Genomic DNA, 19,612 nt, shown 5'->3' with positions numbered 1-19,612 from the left:
AAAGACTGATTTCAAACCCCAGACCACCCACGGTGGAGAGGACCACGTTCCTCAATCCCAAGAAGGGATCGAAAGCAAGCGTCTCAGAGTTGTTGGGAGTCTCCCATGAGTTCACAGGCTATCTAGTATAACTAGGTGTCAGTGAAACCCATTAGAAAAGCAAGTCCTTGGGCCCGTGCCTACATGGGTCCCACAAGTGCTCATTCAAACCCAGGCGGCACACTCCTCTCCTCCACGTCTGTGATGTCACTCACACGGGACCTCAGAACCGCGGAGCAAGTACTGGCGAAAAGGTAAAGAAGATTCTAAAAAGAAACGAATAAATGAGAAAATCGCCTGCACGCCCTGGCACAGAAGGGCCCCGGGCGGGCTGCAGACGGGCGGGGAGGTGGGTGCCGGAAGGCGTGCCCCAGCGGTCCCGCCCCGGCCGGCGCTGGGCGGCACGTGGTTGGTTCCGGCGGGAGCTTCGCGACAGTGGGGGCGGGGACGCAGGGGATGCGCGGAGGGGGCCTGCGCCGCCCGGCGGGCTACAGTTGAGGGAAGCCCCCCCCGACTGCGCATGCTCGAGATAGGCGCAACCATTGTGCGAAGATCTGAAGGGGGGACAGTCATCCACTCAACACCCCTTTTCATCTACGTGAAAAGCGAAAGCCTGATCTTCTTTTCTAATCCCAAGACTATATTTGCCCCGTCCTTCTTCAAGGTGCTCGTCGTTAGAAGGCCTCGTACTTGAAGACCGAAGGACCTTTTTCCTCTAAGTCGTGCCCCTGCCTTCCCCGTGGAAGCCACAGTGGACTCCTCCCACCTCCCCTTCGCCTCCGGAGGTGGTTCGCCCCCTCCCCCTCCTCCCCAGTGTAGCGAGTTGGCGCCGCGACCTCCCCCGCTCCGCGCTCCCGGCCCCTCCGCCCGGCGGCTCCTAGCCCTTCCGGCGCCCTCTCCTCTGCACCCTCGGGCCCGTCCAGCCCCGCGAGACGGCCGCCCCCACTTAAGCCACAGCCCTTTCCTCTCCCCGCGGAGCCGGGGCGGCGGCGGCGACAGCAGCAGCAGCAGGAGGAGGAGCCCGGAGGCGGCGGCCGGGGAGCCCATGGCGTACAGTCAGGGAGGCGGCAAAAAGAAAGTCTGCTACTACTACGATGGTGAGTGCCGGCAGGGCGGGCGGGCAGGGCCGGGGCGCCGGGCTGGAGGCCGCCGTGGCGGGTGGCCCCGTGCTCAGGGGTGGGGAAGAGGAGGAGGAGGAGGTGGAGGAGGAGGGAGGGATCGACGCTCGTCCGCATCTTAACCCGTTCCGGCCCCGATGCTGGAGGGCGAGCCCCTTTGCCGGGAGGTGCTGCAGGGGAGACTCTGCGGCGGGCGCCGGGAGACGCCCCGCTCTCCCCGGACCCTCTCCGGCCGTGCGCCCCTTCGTGGTGGCGGCGGAGCGGGCGGCCCTCCCCGGCATCGCTCTCGCCCGCCAATCTGGGAGCGGAGGTTTGGGGGTGCCCTGCTCGGGTCTCCTGCACCCACCCCTTCAGCCCCAGGTCCAAACATCTCCCCGGGCCCAGACTCCACACAAAGCCCGGCGGCCGCGGGAGCTCCGCCCCTCCAGTCCTCTCCGCCCCCCAGTCCTCTCTCCCTCCTCCCCCATCCCCGCTGGTCCCCTCCCAGGCTCCGGCTGGTCTGGGCTCCTTATCCCCGCCTCCAGCGCACCCCGCACCCTGGCACCCGGGCCGGTGCGGCGAGGTGGTTAGTGAGGCCGGGGACACACACGCCGGTGCCGGTGCCGGTGCCGGTGCCGTGCGTGGGCTCCATCCCTCCCTTTTGTGGGCCGGCTCTCCGAGCGCCACTTTCTCGGTATTCAAATGGAGGGAAAGCGTTTCGCTTCCTTCATGGAAATGAGGGCTTTCGAGTTTGAGTTGGGCTCGTCTTCGCGGGAAATTGCAGGGTTGGTAGAGAAAGGTGGAGAAACTGTTCCTGTTGGCGCCGCGGATCCGACCCGATGGGTCCTGGCTTGCCCCTCCGGGAGGTGGTTGCCACCCACTCCTTTGTTGCTCTTTGTTCCACCCGGAAGTACCACCCCGCGCGGGGCTGGAGGGCTGGGGGAGCGTGGGCACCATCTCGCTGGTGGAAGGGTACCCAGGCGGCGGGAGCGCCGGAATAGGGACACTTGGAGTGGTGCCGAAGTGCCGAGGGATCGGGGGAGCTTGAGCTCGCTTCCCTCGCTGTGCATGCTGTCAGTTAACAGCAGTCAGAGTTTAATTTCAGGGCTTCATCTCATTTGGAATGTGAGCAGTACAGTTGAATCTCTTTTGAGTCCTGTTTTCTGAGCCAGCCTAACTTACACTAAATGGTGGAGTAGGAACCTGTCTAACGGATTTCACAAAGACCTAACGTGGTAAATAAGTTTGTAGTCAGTTACTCTCCAGAGTCAGAATTCTGCAACTTAACAAAGAACCGAACCGTAGGCTTCACGACCTGAAAGTCCTATCTGATTTGTATGAAGCAATATACATTTTGGAAGCTGTTTTCTACATTTTGGTGTGTTATAAATCACACCACTTTACAGAGGTGGAAAGACCTTAGAGGACTAGCTAGGTCAGAATACATCTGACTTTAATTTTGAAAATGGGCATGCATACTGTATCTTCTCAATTAGCAAGGATGAATATAAATATATATGTTTTATTGATTTTTTTATAGAGAGGGATAGAGAGCTAGAAACATCGATGAGAGAGAAACATTGACCAGCTGCCTCCTGCACAGCCCCTAATGGGGATGTGCCCGCAACCAAGGTACATGCCCTTGACCAGAATCGAACTTGGGACCTTTCATTACGCAGGCCGATGCTCTATCCACTGAGCCAAACTGGTTTCGGCAAGGATGAATCTTTTTTTTTTTTTTTTTTTTTAATATATTGTTCCTGTCAATTGAGCTTTTATTTATTTTTATTTATTGATTGATTTTAATATATTTTTTATTGATTTTATACAGAGAGGAAGGGAGAGAGATAGAGAGTTAGAAACATCGATGAGAGAGTCATCGATCAGCTGCCTCTTGCACACCCCCCACTGGGGATATGCCCGCAACCAAGGTACATGCCCTTGACCGGAATCGAACCCGGGACCCTTCAGTCCCCAAGCCGATGCTCTATCCATTGAGCCAAACCGGTCCCGGCAAGGATGAATCTTTTAATGCCTGTTTATATAAAATAACCCCCTGTGTCATTTGTGGAGAAAATCTAAAATCATGAAGAAATCTAAATAGTCTGATAGTTAATGTAACTACCTGTTTCCCCGAAAATAAGACAGTGTCTTATATTAATTTTTTCTCCCAAAGTTGCGCTAGGTTTTATTTTCAGGGGATGTCTTATCTTTCCATGCGCTAGGTCTTATTTTCAGAGGATGTCTTATTTTTGGGGAAACACGGTAATACTAAATAGTAACAGCCATGTTTTAAAAGCATTTTTTTTTTTGAGAATATTGCATATCTGTGTAATACAAATTAGTTTGAAATTATGCCTTCGTGAAGGAATAAAGTTGGGATTACAGTTTCGTTTTATCATCAAGTATTAAAGTTTATTAAAATTCGTTCTTTAAGAATTCATGCATAGTTGGGGTCACTGGCAAAATCCTGGCCTTACATTCTCTGCTCAATATTAGAAAGTAAATAACCATGTGTGTGAGTTAATTTTTAAAACAGTATTGTTTCTAAGATTTAGAGATTTGTTTTTGTCAGAGCTTAGGGTAAAGGAGAATGGTTTTAAAAGTTGGGGGAACTGGTGCTAAGGCTCTTTCTGCAGCTGTTGCTGTTGACTGATTCTTGTCACCAGGCTTGAACTGCAGAACCGGGGGGTACACTTAAGTAGCAGTTTTATGAACAGCTGAAGGTTCCTGGACTCATTTATGTTGAGCCTCTATTGAGAAAATGGGAGCAAGAACTGGTCCCAAGGGTGGGATGTAGGCTTGATAGGTGGAATGGAAGCCTGGAAATAATTTAAGTCTCATGGTTCTGACTTAATCAGTACTTTGTTGCAGACCATTCAGCTGCTTTACCTGATGGCCAACAGCTGTATAATTGAATGTTTGGAAATTTCTGGTTAGCTAACCCGTTTTTAGTCATATGATTCTCTCTTGGTTCATTTTTACAATGGAATTTGTGTTCGCTTACACTTGGAATATTTTTTGGGTTTTGTGGCAGAAAGGCTAATACAGTATTTTGCAGAGATTATTAAATTTGGATTGGTATCATGCTAATTATGCCACTCAGCCAGAAGCTGGGAGCAGCGAGCACAACTGCGATGGTGTGGAGTGGGCCTAAGCTGGCAGGCGGACATCCCCCAAGGGGTCCCAAACTGTGAGAGGGGGCGGGCCTGGCTGAGGGACCCCCTCAACCAGTGCACGAATGTCGTGCACTGGGCCTCTAGTTTTATATAAGGGACTTGAGTTTCTGGGGATTTTGGTGTTCATTGGGCAGGAGGGCATTTGAGGAATCTTGGAACCAATCTCCTGCAAGATACCACGGGAGTATTATTGCTAAGTTTAGGGGGTGTCAGAAGTTATAGGAGGATTCTCCACTGCAAAAGGGAGAAGTTCCGTGTCCCTAACCCACCTACCCTCTCATTGTTCAAGGGTCAACTGTATACATAATTTATATAATTGGTCTGTGCTCAGTATTTTTTCTCATCTGATAAGGTGCATTACAATGTTTGGAGAGAAGTGATTCAGAGAAAAGCACTCACACTCAATACTATACAGAGATAGAATATAAGTTAACCAAGATCGTGCCTACTAACATACTTCTGGATTACTGTATAAGAATTCCACTTGACAGCCAACTGTTGGCAGGTTTTCTTAAGACTTTTATTTATAGCTTCAGTGCCAAAGTATTTTGCTAGATATCTTTTAATACCGTTGCTTGGGTTCTTAGCGCTAGTATAAATCTTTATTATCCATAAAATAGGTAATCCTTTCTCTGGGAGTAAATGGGAGTGCTGGGTGAATTACAGCAGTAGTTCATACATACCAGTGGTCTTAATTACACGGCATTATTTGACCATAGTAAAACATAACACTTAAAATAAGACTGAGATGTTCCTATGTTGGGCCCTCTGCCCCCTGATATTCTTTACCGTTCACTTTCTTCAGATTTCATCGTACCAGAGAGGCTTTCCCTGTTTGCCTTAGTCCCAGTACTAGTTTTCTCCCTGCCACTAGTACCCCCTAACTTGTCTTCCTTTGTGAATAAAAGCTTCATGATATCAGAATCTGTTTTGCTTATGCCTATACCTCCACCATCTAAGTTTTTTAAAAAGTAAAGGAGTTTTAAATTATTGGTGAATATGTGTTTAATTCCTTGTGTTTTTATATAGAGAGATCACTTTCATAAAACATTCTAATTCTTACTACCATGAGTTACAGACAGGATGAGGGGCATTTTGTCTGTTTTAGGATGAAAGTAGATTGATATCCCTGTTCACCTCAGTCCACCCCTTATCCTTTTCCCACATTGACAGCTGGTGCCTAAAGATTTTCCCCCCCTTGTTAACACAAGAATGGGCCTATTTTCACTGCTACAAAAAGAAAGATTTCCTTTGCTACCAGAAAAAAAAAATTAGTAATTATTTCTTTTCCTTTAACTAAACTTTAAATGCTTCTATTAACAAGACATTAAATAAAACAGCTAGAATTAGGGAGGAGGGAGGTGTAGCAATCATAATAGTATTGAAACATGGGTGAGACCAGATTTAAAAGTAGGTATAAGGATGTTTATACTGGTTAATAAGTCTTATTTCTCTATTTTATTTTATTTTTAAATATTTATATTTTTTAATTTTTTTTTACAGAGAGAAGGGAGAGAAATAGAGAGTTAAAAACATTGATGAGAGAGAAACATTGATCAGCTGCCTCCTTCACACACCCTATTGGGGATGTGCCCTTGACTGGAATCGAACCTGTGACCCTTCAGTCCACAGGTCGATGCTCTATCCACTGAGCCAAAACCAGTTAGGGCTTATTTCTCTATTTTAATATCACTTGGCTTATACTTGTTTATGGAATCAGTTTTGGGTTCAGAAATACCAAGTGGGCTTAGAGTCTTTCCTATGTACCCGGTAGACAAAAGATTACTTGAGTCTTAAGAAGGAAATAAAAGAGTGTATGTTAGATGGTAAGAGAGGACACCTTTATAGGGTAATCAGACAAGATAAGGCCTGAAGAAAGAGAACTCTTGGGCTAGCCATAAGAGGTTTTTTATACAAAAGACATTACAAACTGCCCTGGCCTGGTAGGAGAAAGAACCTGGTGCACTTAACCTAAAAGAGGCCAAGAGGAAGACTCAGGGGAACCATGGGGTGCCAGGCGAGGTAGTAAAGGGCCAGACCACACAAGACTTCGTTGTAAGAGATTCAGAAAGCCATTGAAGGTTGTTTGTTTGGGTTTTTGTTTTTTGTGTGTGTGTTTATGGAATTTTTTAAAATTAATTTCTTTTTTTTTAAATATTTTTTTTCTTTTTCTTTTTTTTAAAATATATTTTATTGATTTTGTACAGAGAGTAAGGGAGAGATAGAGAGAGTTAGAAACATCGATGGGAGAGAGTCATCGATCAGCTGCCTCTTGCACACCCCCTACTGGGGATATGCTTGCAACCAAGGTACATGCCCTTGACCGGAATCGAACCCGGGACCTTTCAGTCTCCACGCTGATGCTCTATCCATTGAGCCAAACCGGTTTCGGCTAAAATTAATTTCTTTATTGATTAAGGTATTACATATTTGTCGTCAACCCCCCATTCCAATCCTCCACCCCGCCATTGAAGCTTTTTTAGAGAGAATTCTTTTTTTTTTTTTTTTTTAATATATTTTATTGATTTTTTTTTTTTTTTACAGAGAGGAAGGGAGAGAGATAGAGAGCCAGAAACGTTGATGAGAGAGAAACATCGACCAGCTGCCTCCTGCACACCCCCCACGGGGGATGTGCCCGCAACCAATGCACATGCCCTTGACCGGAATCGAACCCGGGACCCTTCAGTCCGCAGACCGACGCTCTACCGCTGAGCCAAACCGGTTTCGGCTAGAGAGAATTCTTAAAGTGGAGAAAGGATGGTAAAGAGTGGTAGAATGTAAGACTGAAAGTAAGAATTAACACGTTAGTCCACATCTATAATAATATAAGCGTAATATGCAAATCTACTGAACAACAGAATGACCTCCTGGATGACTATGCTATGTCACACACTGGCTTCAGGCCAGCCAAGGCGGGTGCGATGTGATTGGTTGGGGGCCTGGCCATAGCCCCGCGATCATCCCGCAAAGGGAGGCCCAGGGCACCCTCTGCAGGGTGATCCATTGCGGGGGGGGGGGGGGGGGGGGGGTGCTCCAGGGATGTGTGCTGATGGACTGGGCAGGGCGCTTAGACCTACATTGCACGAATTTCATGCATCAGGCCTCTAGTATAATATAATGGTTGAAGCTGACAGACATGGCACATATATTAAAGGAAGGTTTGGTGAGTAAAACTAATAAAACTTGTTGATGGATTGGTAATGGGGTAGGAACTGGGCAATGGTGGTACAGAATAAAGAATAACTTAAAAGTTTCTAGATTGAGCAATTAAGTGATTCATTCCTGAGAGAAGATGATTTAGGGTAGCCAGATTTTGTTCACTGATTTACCCAAGCACCCAGAATAATGCCTGGCACATGGTAGGCTCTTGATTTGTTAAGTGAATGAATGAACGGGTGAAACCCTGGTATTTGAATGTTGAATGGCTATGAGTAGGGTGGAATCCAGGAAAGTGGTACTCTCAATAATAGTCAAGACTTACTGTTTCAAGAAGGCGGAGTGTTCAAGGTACTAGTGGACTAAGCAATTTGTGGAAAGCAAAAATAATACAGTAGGTTTTAAAAATCTTTTTCTGGAATCATTTTTTTAGTCAGATTTTCTTTAGGGGTAAAAGTATATTTTATACTCCTGAAATCCAAAATGATCTGAAAATTGGGGGGGGGGGGGGGGGGGGTTCATTTGGGATCAAAAACTTAACTTGAATTAATATTTGTCATCTTTACTCCATTTATTATGAGTTTTTGCAGAAATATTAAAGTTTGATTATAGAATACTACCCAGATTCCAGCACATCTCAAAAGTAATGGCAGATGTAACACATTACATTTATAAAACCTGAAAAAAATCTGAAATTCATCTAGTCCCAAGGACTTGGATAAGAGGTTGTAGACCTTAATAGCCACTTTCATACTGGTAACTTCTTCACAGTAACAAAGTTTGCTATATTAAAAAAGCCACCTTGAGCTAATTTTTCTGGATAATTTACTTCATTGGTAGACGGGGGTTTGTGTGTGTGTGTTTTTAAATATTATTGATTTCAGAAAGGAATGGAGAGGGAGAGAGTGATAGAAACCTTTATGATGAGAATCATTGATTGGCCGCCTCTTGTACATCCCCTATACTGAGGATTGAGCCCACAACCAGGACATGTGCCCTAACCCGGAATTGAACCATGACCTCCTGGTTCTTAGGCCAACACCAACTACGTACTGAGCCACACCAGCTGAGCATTAAAAAATGCCCAAATTAGTCTTAGTTGGTTTGGGCCATGGACTGAAGGGTCGTGGGTTCTATTCTAGTCAAGGGCACGTACCTTGATTACAAGCTCTGTGAATCCCGGGGCATGGTCATTGCACCCATGTGGGTGGCAACTAATAGATGTTTCTCTGTCTCTTCCCCCCTCTCCCCACTCTGTCTGAAAATTAATGGAAAAAATATCCTTGAGTAAGGATTAATTTAAAAAACATATTAAATACAAATAAATAAAATGCCCAAATTACATTACCGACCATTTAAATAAACTGAATGAAAAGCCATAGGTTCATAAAACTAAGACATTTATCTTTATTAAAAAGTGAATGGCTACAAAGCAGCCATCTACAGAATTTTGAGATACAGGATTAAGCAGGAAAAAGTTGGAGATGCTTCCTTTACATTTTGGAACAATTCTTAATAAACCAAATGGCAATTATCTGTTGCATGGCCGCACTTGTGGACATTTGTCCTTTAGGTAGTGTGCATATTCTGGTGGGAGTGGAGCCCATAAATTATAGCAGATAAATTTATTTAAAGCTATGTACATTCATAATTTCAGGACCCTATTAGTGACAAAGTAAGTTACTTTGATGGGATTAGAAAGGTAGTTTCTTTTAAAATACTGTATTCTACATATGTCCTTTTGTGTTAGGTTTTTCCCTATCATTTCTTTCTAGTGACACAAGTGTCATTGCTCTCCTAGTAGCTGTTACTTAAGAAGATTGGCTGAGTTGCCCTACCTAAGTGAATTCTTGCTTCTCTACTTGCTAGCTTTGTGACCTGGCAATATTACTACCTGATTTTTGTTATAAAATAGGAACAGTATTAATAATTACGACATCATAGATGTTAGACTATTAACAGATAGTACATGAGAAGTGTGTAGAATAATGCCTCCTAGTAAGGACTCAATAAATGCTAATTACTGCCCTGGCCGGTGTGGCTCTGTTGGTTGGAGCCTTATCCTGTGCACGGAAGGGTTGTGGGCTCAATCCCAGGTCAGGGCACTAGGGGATGCCAACCAAACGATGTTCCTCACTTTCCCCTTTCTCTGCTCTCTAAAATCAATAAGCTTATCCTCAGTGATGATTAGAAAATAAATTAATTCGTTAATTAAATGCTAATTACTGCTGTAACCTTTTTTTTTTTTTTACTCTTGCTAAAAAATTGCAACCGTATTATACCTTCTCTATAAATTACTGGGCTCTTTCCCATTGTTAGATTATTGGTGGCTTTTCATTGGATTTTCTGTATGTCCATAATCAGAGTATTTGACCTTAAGATATAGTAGTGTTAGAAACATTTCACATTAGTAATGCTTTTACAGAGGCAGGTGGAAGTTATGTGGAGACGAGTTTCTTTATTCTTCTCTCATATCATCATTGGTGGTGATGGTTACTTAGAAATACCTTCCTTGCATTAACTTGTATATATGATGTTTTGTAACTGTTGGGCTTTTCATATTTAAGTTTCATTGAGATCAGACTGATTTCAAGCTACTATATTATTGCCATCTTGTAGAACAAGAGCTTTCCTTAGAAGGTAGATTGCCACATTGCCCTGCTTTGCTAGTTGTCTATATTGTCTTAGTTTTGTTGTTAGCACCTGCTTTGAGAAAGGTGGCTTTTTTTATGATGGTGTATATATGAATTGTTTTCAGAAGGGAGCTTGTTTAGAAACTGAAGGGTTAAGTAAATTGCAGGTGTGATAGCAATAAAATCAAGTCATGTTATTAGACACAAGTATACTAATAACAGTGATCATTCACCCTGGACTGCTATCAAATATATGAAAGAGAGAAACAAGGTTTTTTGAGTTCTCAGTTTCCACTAAACAAACAAGAACGTGTGTGTTTAGGCAGGATTTTGAAAGATATTTTTGATCCTGAAGGTGAGTAAGTGACATTACTTATCCTTAGTTTTTAATTATGTAAATCCATGTTGAAATGAATGACTTTAAGCCATTAAAATCACCTTGGCTATCCTAACAAAATTTTGGAGTTGCTTTATTTAAAACTAGAAGTACTGCCGAAACCGGTTTGGCTCAGTGGATAGAGCGTTGGTCTGTGGACTGAAAGGTTCCAGGTTCGATTCCGGTCAAGGGCATGTACCTTGGTTGCCAGCACATCCCTGGTAGGGGGTGTGCAAGAGGCAGCTGGCCAATGTTTCTCTCTCATCGACGTTTCTAGCTCTCTATCTCTCTCCCTTCCTCTCTGTAAAAAATCAATAAAATATATTTTTTTAAAAACCTAGAAGTACTGCTAAAAGTAATTTCTCATAAAGGCCCGGTGCACAAAATTTATGCATTGGGGGGAGAGGATTCCCCTCAGCCCAGCCTGCACCCTCTCTAATCCTGGACCCTTTGGGGGATGTCTGACTTCCAGTTTAGGCTTGATCCCCTAAACCAGCAGTTAGACATCCTTCTCACAATCTGGGACCGCTGTCTCCTAACTGCTCACCTGCCTGCCTGATTGCCCCTAATATTCTCTGCCTGTCAGCCTGATCTCCCCTTACTGTCTCTCCCACCCCCCCTCATCCCCTTGCCAGCCTGGTTGTCCCATGCAGCCTACTGTTTAGTCATTACTGTGAGGGCATCCTGGCCAATTTGCATATTACCCTTTATTTGTATAGATTATTAATATAGATCACCATTTCAGCTCTGGCTGGGTAGCTCAGCTGGTTAGAGCATCAGCTCAGTATACCAATATTGTGAGTTCAGTCCCTGATCAGGACATATAAAAGAATCAACCAGTGGATGCACAAATAAGTGGAAGAACACATCAATGTTTCTTCCTCTCTCAAAAGTAAAAATTTAAAATGTCCATTACATTAAAAAAAAAAAAAACTTTATTATAGAAACACTAGAGCTTTACCTAAAAGTATTGATTTCATTGAAATTTTGTAGATGAATATGTGGTTTTGTTGTTTATTTAAAAATAAATCTATGCATAAATTTTAAGATGCTATAAAAAGAGGGTAGGAATTGTAATTTCAGTGGTGAAGAATAAGACAAAATACCCTTATTACCTTGAATGACATGAGTATATCATCAGAATAAAAATTTTATTTGATCCACATTTCAATTACCAAAATTTCCCTTACAGACTGATATGGATATAAAACATTTTAACTGACGAACCAAAAGTCAGATATAAAGACAGTAAAGCAACAAGCAGACTGTAAAATTACAGCGGGGAGGGTAGGGAGATCTGGGGGAGATGAGATCAACCGAAGGACTTGTATACGTGCATATAAGTACAACCAATGGACACAAAACTCTGGGGAGGGAGGATATGAATGGGAGGGGGGACAATGTTAAAATATGTACACAGATAATAATTTAATTTAAAAAACACAAAACATTTTAGTCACCCTGATATTAACGATAAGGAATTTCTGAGATACCAGTAAACCATGCAAGAAATGGTACATATTTGCTGGAAACGTTTAAAATCATACCAGAGAGTTTACCTTAAGCATTTGAATTTAAAAATGAATACTAAACGCAGTTATCACTTGAAGGAACAGAAATTATGTTTGTGAGTAAAAGCACATTTCATTTGGGCTAATACTAAATGAGAAATTTTATTAAACTAGTAAATGAGAAAAGTTTGTTTGCTTTAATCTATAAATAATGTATTAATGGAGTTGTCAGCATAAAAGTGTGCATAATAGTATCCTGGTTTTCTCAGGAGTGAAAGTTGCAACATCTAATATTATTATTTAGGAATTTAAGTACATCTTGTTTAGGAGGTAAATACCTTCTTAGTGGGGAGCATACTCTTGTTTGTATTGATTATTTTGTCTCTTCTGTTTTAGGTGATATTGGAAACTATTACTATGGACAAGGCCATCCTATGAAACCTCATAGAATCCGCATGACCCATAACTTGCTGCTAAATTATGGCTTATATAGAAAAATGGAAATATATGTGAGTATACCTTTTGGTAAATACTCAGCACTGATTTTTTTTTTTTTTTTTTTTTAACTATTATTCTCCTTGGTGAAGGACTTTTAGCAGATGAAAATGTCTACAAGAAAATGGAAACTTGCTGAGACCGGTTTGGCTCAATGGATAGAGCGTCGGCTTGGGGACTGAAGGGTCCCAGGTTCGATTCCGGTCAAGGGCATGTACCTTGGTTGCGGGCATATCCCCAGTAGGGGGTGTGCAAGAGGCAGCTGATCGATGACTCTCTCTCATCGATATTTCTAACTCTCTATCTCTCTCCCTTCCTCTCTGTACAAAATCAATAAAATATATATTAAAAAAAAAAAAGAAAGAAAGAAAATGGAAACTTGATTTTGCTTTATTTAGAGGAAACTGAATGTGGGACCTATAGTCTCTTTTTTCTTTCTTCATCAACATTTAAAAAAAATTTTTTTTTCCCCCTCATAGGAAGGGAGGAGAGAGAAACATCAATGATGAGTGAGAATCATTGATGGGCTGCCTCCTGCGTGCCACACCCCTCAACACTGGTATGTGTCCTTGACCAGAATCAAACTTAGGACCCTTCTATCTGCTGACCTAAGCTCTATCCACTAAGCCAAACCAGATAGGGTCCATCAACATTTTTAAAAAGTTTCCCCTACCCCAGGTTTTTGCATTTATGGAGAACAATTTTATTCAGCATACTACATATTTTTGTTAAATAATTGTTGATTTGTCTGTGCTGCTGAAGAGTTGATTTGAGACTGTTACAAAAGAATTACAGAGGAACTTAATCCTACAAATATTTATTGGTGTATAAACCCTGTTGGTGGACAAGCAGAGTACCAAATAACATAACATACAACAACTGCCTTAAATGTTTTTGTAGATAAAGATGGGAGTGTATATAAACAAATACAACACACTATAATTCTTATCTATTTGGGGAAGTAGTTGACAATATTAGGGGATATGTGTGAGTTATTTTCTTCAGATATATTTGGTAGTCATTTAGAGAAAAGGAGTTGTGGGATGAGACTTTCAATCAGAAAGCCTTGAGGAAAAAGTATGTCATAAATGAAATAATTCTTCCGAATAAGGATGATTTGGTTAGGAAAAGGAAGAGAGATTGTCAACAAAGACAAAACGGAGAATGAGTTTCATTCTGGGAGGTCATTGATAAAATCAGTGGATACAGAGCAGGTTTATGATGGAAAAGTAGTGGTTATGAGCATGGATTTGATTTCTAAGGGTTGACCCATTTCCATTAAAATAAAAGGAGTGATTAAGTCTTAGTTTGTATTAGACCTGTCTAATGCTTTTAAAGGAGTGTGAATTAGCTTTGGAATTGATTGTTTTCCTAAAACCTGCATGTATTTGCTTTGGAATTTAATTTGTTCTGGAAGATCTAATTCTTTTGAGAGGTGAAATTGTGTGCTTTGTGTTTGATAATTCTGATATAACCAGTTGTAATTCCACAATTCTAACATTTATTTTACTTCACAGAGGCCCCATAAAGCCACTGCTGAAGAAATGACAAAATACCACAGTGATGAGTACATCAAATTTCTACGTTCAATAAGACCAGATAACATGTCTGAGTATAGCAAGCAGATGCAGAGATGTACGTTTCTTGTTAAAAGTATATATTAATATTGATTAGTTAAAAATGAATATTTTCAGAAGCTTATAATTATACTAGAGTCCTCGTGCACAAAAATTGTGCACTGGTGGGGGAATGTCCCTTAGCTTGGCCTGTGCCCTCTCACAGTCTGGGACCCCTTGGGAGATGACCACCTGCCAGCTTAGGCTCACTCCCCCCGGGGATCAGGCCTAACCCAGGAGTAAGACATCCCTCTCATAGTCCAGGACTCCTCGCTCCTTACTGCCCTCCTGCAATGGAGGCAGGAGAGCCTCTCACCACTGCTGCTGTGCTCATTAGCCATGAGCCTGGCTTCTGGCTGAGCGGTGCTCCTTCTATGAGAACACACTGACCACCAGGGGACAGCTTCTGTGTTGAGTGTCTGCCCCCTGGTGGTCAGTTTATTTGGTCAATTTGCTTATTGGGGTTTTACTATTTAGGATTTTCTCCTGATCTAAAATACTGTTTGTTATTTACTAGATGCCCAGTGCCCAAAATTCATGCACTTGGTGTGTGTGGGGGCATCCCTCAGCCCAGCCTGTGCCCTCTCCCAGTCCGGGAGTCCAACTTCAGGAGTTTGGCTCCAGGGCATGTCTGGCCCATCTCGCCTGACCTCACCAGCCACCTTCTAATTAATTTCCTTTCAATGTGCACGAATTCATGCACCGTGTCACTAGTATTGGATAAAATGATAAATTATACTTTTAAATTACAAACTTTACATCACTATTATGATATGTGTATGTTTTATGGTTGCATCAAATAAAATATTTGTAGGAAATTGTTTTTGTAAGAAAAGGCTTTTAGTAATTCACAGAATGGGTTGAAATTAATGAAATCCATTTTTCACAGTTAATGTTGGAGAAGATTGTCCAGTGTTTGATGGACTCTTTGAGTTTTGTCAGCTCTCAACTGGAGGCTCAGTTGGTAAGTGTCCTCATTTAGTCAGACTTAAAGTTGATTTAAAAATGGTATGTATATCTTTTAGGTTATTTGTTTAAATCAAAAGTCCTCCATATTTTATGATCATAATGACTCCAGCTTTTTATTTTACTTTTTTTTAAAAATATATTTTATTGATTTTTATACAGAGAGGAAGGGAGAGAGATAGAGAGTTAGAAACATCAATGAGAGAGAGTCATCGATCAGCTGCCTCTTGCACACCCCCTACTGGGGATATGCCCGCAACCAAGGTACATGCCCTTGACCGGAATCGAACCCGGGGCCCTTCAGTCCCCAAACCGACGCTCTATCCATTGAGCCAAACCGGTCCCGGCACTTTTTTTTTTCTTACTGCCATTTCATTTTCACTTGCAGACTTCTTTTTCCTTCCTCTCTTCAAGCTACCATTGTGTTACTCTAACTACCACTGTTACCACCACTTTCCATATATGCTCTTATTTAATCAGATCAAAGCTGTAAGAACATAATTTATTTACATAAGGAGAAATTGCTAACTTTTAGAGCACTGAACATTCACTCTTGCCTTTTATGATTTTACTAGATACCCGATGCATGAAATTTGTGCACGGGGCAGGGGAGTGTCCCTCAGCTCAGCCTGCACGCTCTCCAATCTGGGATTCCTCTCACAATCCAGGACTGCTGGCTCCCAAACGCTCACCTGACTGCCAGCCTGATCACCCCCTAACCAATCCCCTGACAGCCTGATAACGCCTAATTGCTCCCTTGCCAGCCTTATTGCCCCTAACTTCCCTCCCCTTCAGGCCTGATTCCCCTTTCCCCAACTGCCTTCCCCTACAGGCCTGGTTCCCCCTCACCAACTGCCCTCCCCTGCAGGCCTGGGTTCCCCCAACTGCCCTCCCCTGCAGGACTGGTTCCTCCCAACTACACTCCCCTGCTGGCCATCTTGTGTGTTGGAGTGACTGTCAATTTGCATATTACTCTTTTATTAGATAGGATACTCTTGGCTTACCCATGGCATACTCTTTCTTATGTCTAGTTTTGCTAATTTTAAATTTTAAACATTTAAAATTTTTATCCTGTCTTGTTTCTTAGCTGGAGCTGTGAAGTTAAACCGACAACAAACTGATATGGCTGTTAATTGGGCTGGAGGGTTACATCATGCTAAGAAATCAGAAGCATCAGGGTTCTGTTATGTTAATGATATTGTGCTGGCCATCCTTGAATTACTAAAGTAAGTTCATTTGTGTTGGTGTTTTTCCTATAAAAAATACTTTAATTAAAATGATAAAATCTATTGTTTTTTAAAACAACATCAAAACTAATAATCACGTGAACATGGTTAACGGTGAACTTTCAATGGATTTATTATGGACCACTGTAAAAATAATAGAAATTTGTCCAACCCTTGGATTTTTAAGGAAGAAATGCATCTAAGTAGTATCTTAAACTCTCAATTATTACCTCTTTAAAAAAATATTAGAAGTAGTTTACCAATTTAGATTTGCGTTACATACAGTTTCAACTAATGAAAAATGACATTGTCTCTTTTGTAAGTTTGCCTTTGATGGCAAATATTTAAAATCTGTGCTAAAGAAAATTTGCTTACCTATTGAATTAAATGTAGATAATTGCATTGTAGAACAGGGCTATCCTCTAAAAATGGGTGTTATTATCCTTAAGTTGCTAAAGGGGTTAGTGTTAAAGTTATTCTTGACTACAGCTAGCGGTTCTCAGCCTGTGGGTCGTGACCCCTTTCTCAGGGGTCGTCTAAGACCATCGGAAAACAGACATTTACATTACAATTCATAACAGTAGAAAAATTACAGTTATGAAGTAGCAATAAAAATAATTTTATGGCTGGGGTCACCACAACATGAGGAACTGTACTAAAGGGTCGCGGCATTAGAAAGGTTGAGAACCACTGCTCTATGCATACCATTTATAGAGGCTGATTTTTTCCGTCACTTAAAGTTTGGTATTGACTCCCCAAATAAACAACTAGGCAGTGTCAGTTGACTACGAGCCTAGGAAACCACTTGAAATCCTTGCCTTGTTTTTTTATTTTTATTTTTTTATTTAATATGTTTTTTATTGATTCAGAAAGGAAGGGAGAGAGATAGAAACATCAATGATGAAAGAGAATCATTGATTGGCTGTCTCCTGCATGTGTCCTTCCCCCCACCCCCCTTGGGGATCAAGCCTGAAACTGGGCATGTGCCCTAAGAATCAAATCATGACCTCCTGGTTCATAAGTTGATCATGCAGGCCAGACGGAAAAACTATTTTAAAATCTATTTTTATCTTAAAAGTTATACAGAAAGAAAGAGGCCATTGGCCACATTTGGACTCTGGCCATAGATAGATTGCCAAACTTAAAACACACACACACACACACACACACAATTTATCTTGTCCTAGTCAGTTTGGCTCAGTGGATAGAGCATTGGCTGTGGACTGATGGGTCCCATGTTCAGTTCTGGCCAAGGGTACATGCCTAGGTTTCGGGCTCGATCCCCAGTAGGGAGCGTGCAGGAGACAGACTATCAATGATTCTCTCTCATCATTGATGTCTCTATCTCTCACTCCCTCTCCCTCTCTGAAATCAATAAAAATATATTTTTAAAAATTTATTATTGAAAGTATTATAGATGTTCCCCTCTTTATTCCCTTTTGACCTGCTCCTGCCTCTGCCTCTGCTCTAGGCCTTTCCAACCCCTATTTTATAAGTGAATATTTACTAGAGAGATGCTTTAAAGTAATCTTAAATATGGTATATTCTTTGGTTGTTAATAAAAAGAAATGTGTATTTACTATGGTTTTTAAGCTCATAGAATGAGACAGATTCCACAGCAAGTACATTTTTTCACTTACATTGGACCTACAGGGTAGATTTAAAGGTCTGAGGCTCATGTTGTAAGTAGAGGTGTTTGCATGGTCTCTTAGACTAGAAATAAAGAAAGAAAGGGAATTAAGCATTCTAGCATTTAAGAGCTCAGAAACAGGCTTTCTAACTCCATGGTGGTTCTTCCCATCTTAAAACCTTTAAATAACTTAGTCACGGCTTTCTTTGCAGGTATCACCAGAGAGTCTTATATATTGATATTGATATTCATCACGGTGATGGTGTTGAAGAAGCTTTTTATACAACAGATCGTGTAATGACTGTATCATTCCATAAATACGGGGAATACTTTCCTGGAACAGGAGACTTGAGGGTATGACTGAATTCTGTCTGGATAAATATGAGAGGCTAGTAATCCTGTACCTGAACTAATATTTTCCTGAGTCACTAATTTGAAGCTTATATGTAGAGTTGAGTCATTTTATATGCTATAACATCTAGATTTTAGTTTTACTTTCCTTTGCTCAACTATTTTTTGTTGTTGAATAGCTATTTTTGAACATCAGCAAAGCATGAAGCAATTTTTTGAGGTTCAATTGGAATATTCAAAACCTACTTATTGGTAGTATACTTTGGTATTGATTAGAAAGATAGCTAGAATAAAGTAATTGACTATAAGTTTTTTAGGTTCTTGTACTGTTCTCTTTTTATGATTGGTCTTGATTTAATAGGTCTAATTTTAATCTATTTTTCTTACGCCTTTGGCATTTGTCAGAAGATACAATACCATAGTTTATCCAGCCTATTAACATTAAGTTAATTTATTTCTATTGTGTATCTGTTATCTTCTTTCATTTGGTACTCTTATATTTCATAAAAAACCAATGATCAAATCCTGTTTCTGCAAACTTCTTGAAATTTTTTGCTTCACTAGAGTTCACACATGCCTATTGAAGTTTAATTCAGAAATGTAAACTTTTTCATTCAGCCTGGATTATATGGGAGATTTCTCTTAGCGTAGCATTCAACAATAATTTTAAACTGTTAGTTATTTTTCAAATTGATATATCATTAGCCAACCAAAGGGTTAATGTGGCCTTAAAGTATTCAGATGTGTGGCTTTTCATTATTTGACTACAAGTTGATGCTCTTTCAGTAAGAGTTGTGATGGTGAAACTTTTTTTTTTTTTTTTTTTTTTTTACTTAAAAGTAGGTAGGAAGTCAGAATATTTCATTTTAAATAAAGTGATTTTTTAAAATTACAAATTTACATTTTCAGTTACATGCCAGTTAGCTACTTCTATGCCTTTCCCCACTTGGTGTGATTTTATAGACCCAATGGTTCTCAAAGTATAATCCTTTATACTGGCAAAATTAGCATCCGCTGTGGACTTGTTAGAAGTACATCTTCTCGGGTCTCGGGGTTATTCTGCACACTAACATTTGAGAACCAGTGCTCTAAACCAGTAGAATTCATTTGTCTACAGTCATTGCATCCCAGTGGAAATTAAACAAAGCCTTCTCAGCGTTAAGCTTGAAGAATAGTGGTTTTGTAATATAATCCTAATTAATATCAGAAATGGCAAATGGAGGTCTTTGTTTTTGTCATTATTCTTCTGATTAAAGTTGTTGGAGAATGCATGTTTTAAAAATATTTGAGAATGACTTTGAACATCTCTTCCTTACTAAGATTTTATACCCACTCTA

General features: G+C 41.3%; 1 protein-coding gene across 2 annotated transcripts in view; it reads left to right on the top strand.

The window, feature by feature from the left end:
- Nucleotides 1-818: 818 nt before the first annotated feature.
- Nucleotides 819-19,612, top strand: part of HDAC2 (histone deacetylase 2) — a 30,983-nt gene continuing 12,189 nt past the window's right edge. For both annotated transcript variants that reach the window (XM_084889299.1, XM_084889298.1), the window contains exons 1-6: nucleotides 819-1,136; nucleotides 12,388-12,500; nucleotides 14,004-14,121; nucleotides 14,992-15,066; nucleotides 16,156-16,294; nucleotides 18,137-18,278. In XM_084889299.1, the coding sequence (XP_084745425.1) occupies nucleotides 1,085-1,136; nucleotides 12,388-12,500; nucleotides 14,004-14,121; nucleotides 14,992-15,066; nucleotides 16,156-16,294; nucleotides 18,137-18,278 (639 nt within the window). In that variant the 5' untranslated portion in view covers nucleotides 819-1,084. The remainder of the gene's footprint in view (nucleotides 1,137-12,387; nucleotides 12,501-14,003; nucleotides 14,122-14,991; nucleotides 15,067-16,155; nucleotides 16,295-18,136; nucleotides 18,279-19,612) is intronic.

The sequence above is a fragment of the Pipistrellus hanaki genome (assembly GCF_964339955.1).
Source record: "Pipistrellus hanaki genome assembly, chromosome: 7".
In the NCBI taxonomy this organism is placed as follows: Eukaryota; Metazoa; Chordata; class Mammalia; order Chiroptera; family Vespertilionidae; genus Pipistrellus; species Pipistrellus hanaki.
This window is presented reverse-complemented; position numbering and strand designations above follow the sequence as displayed.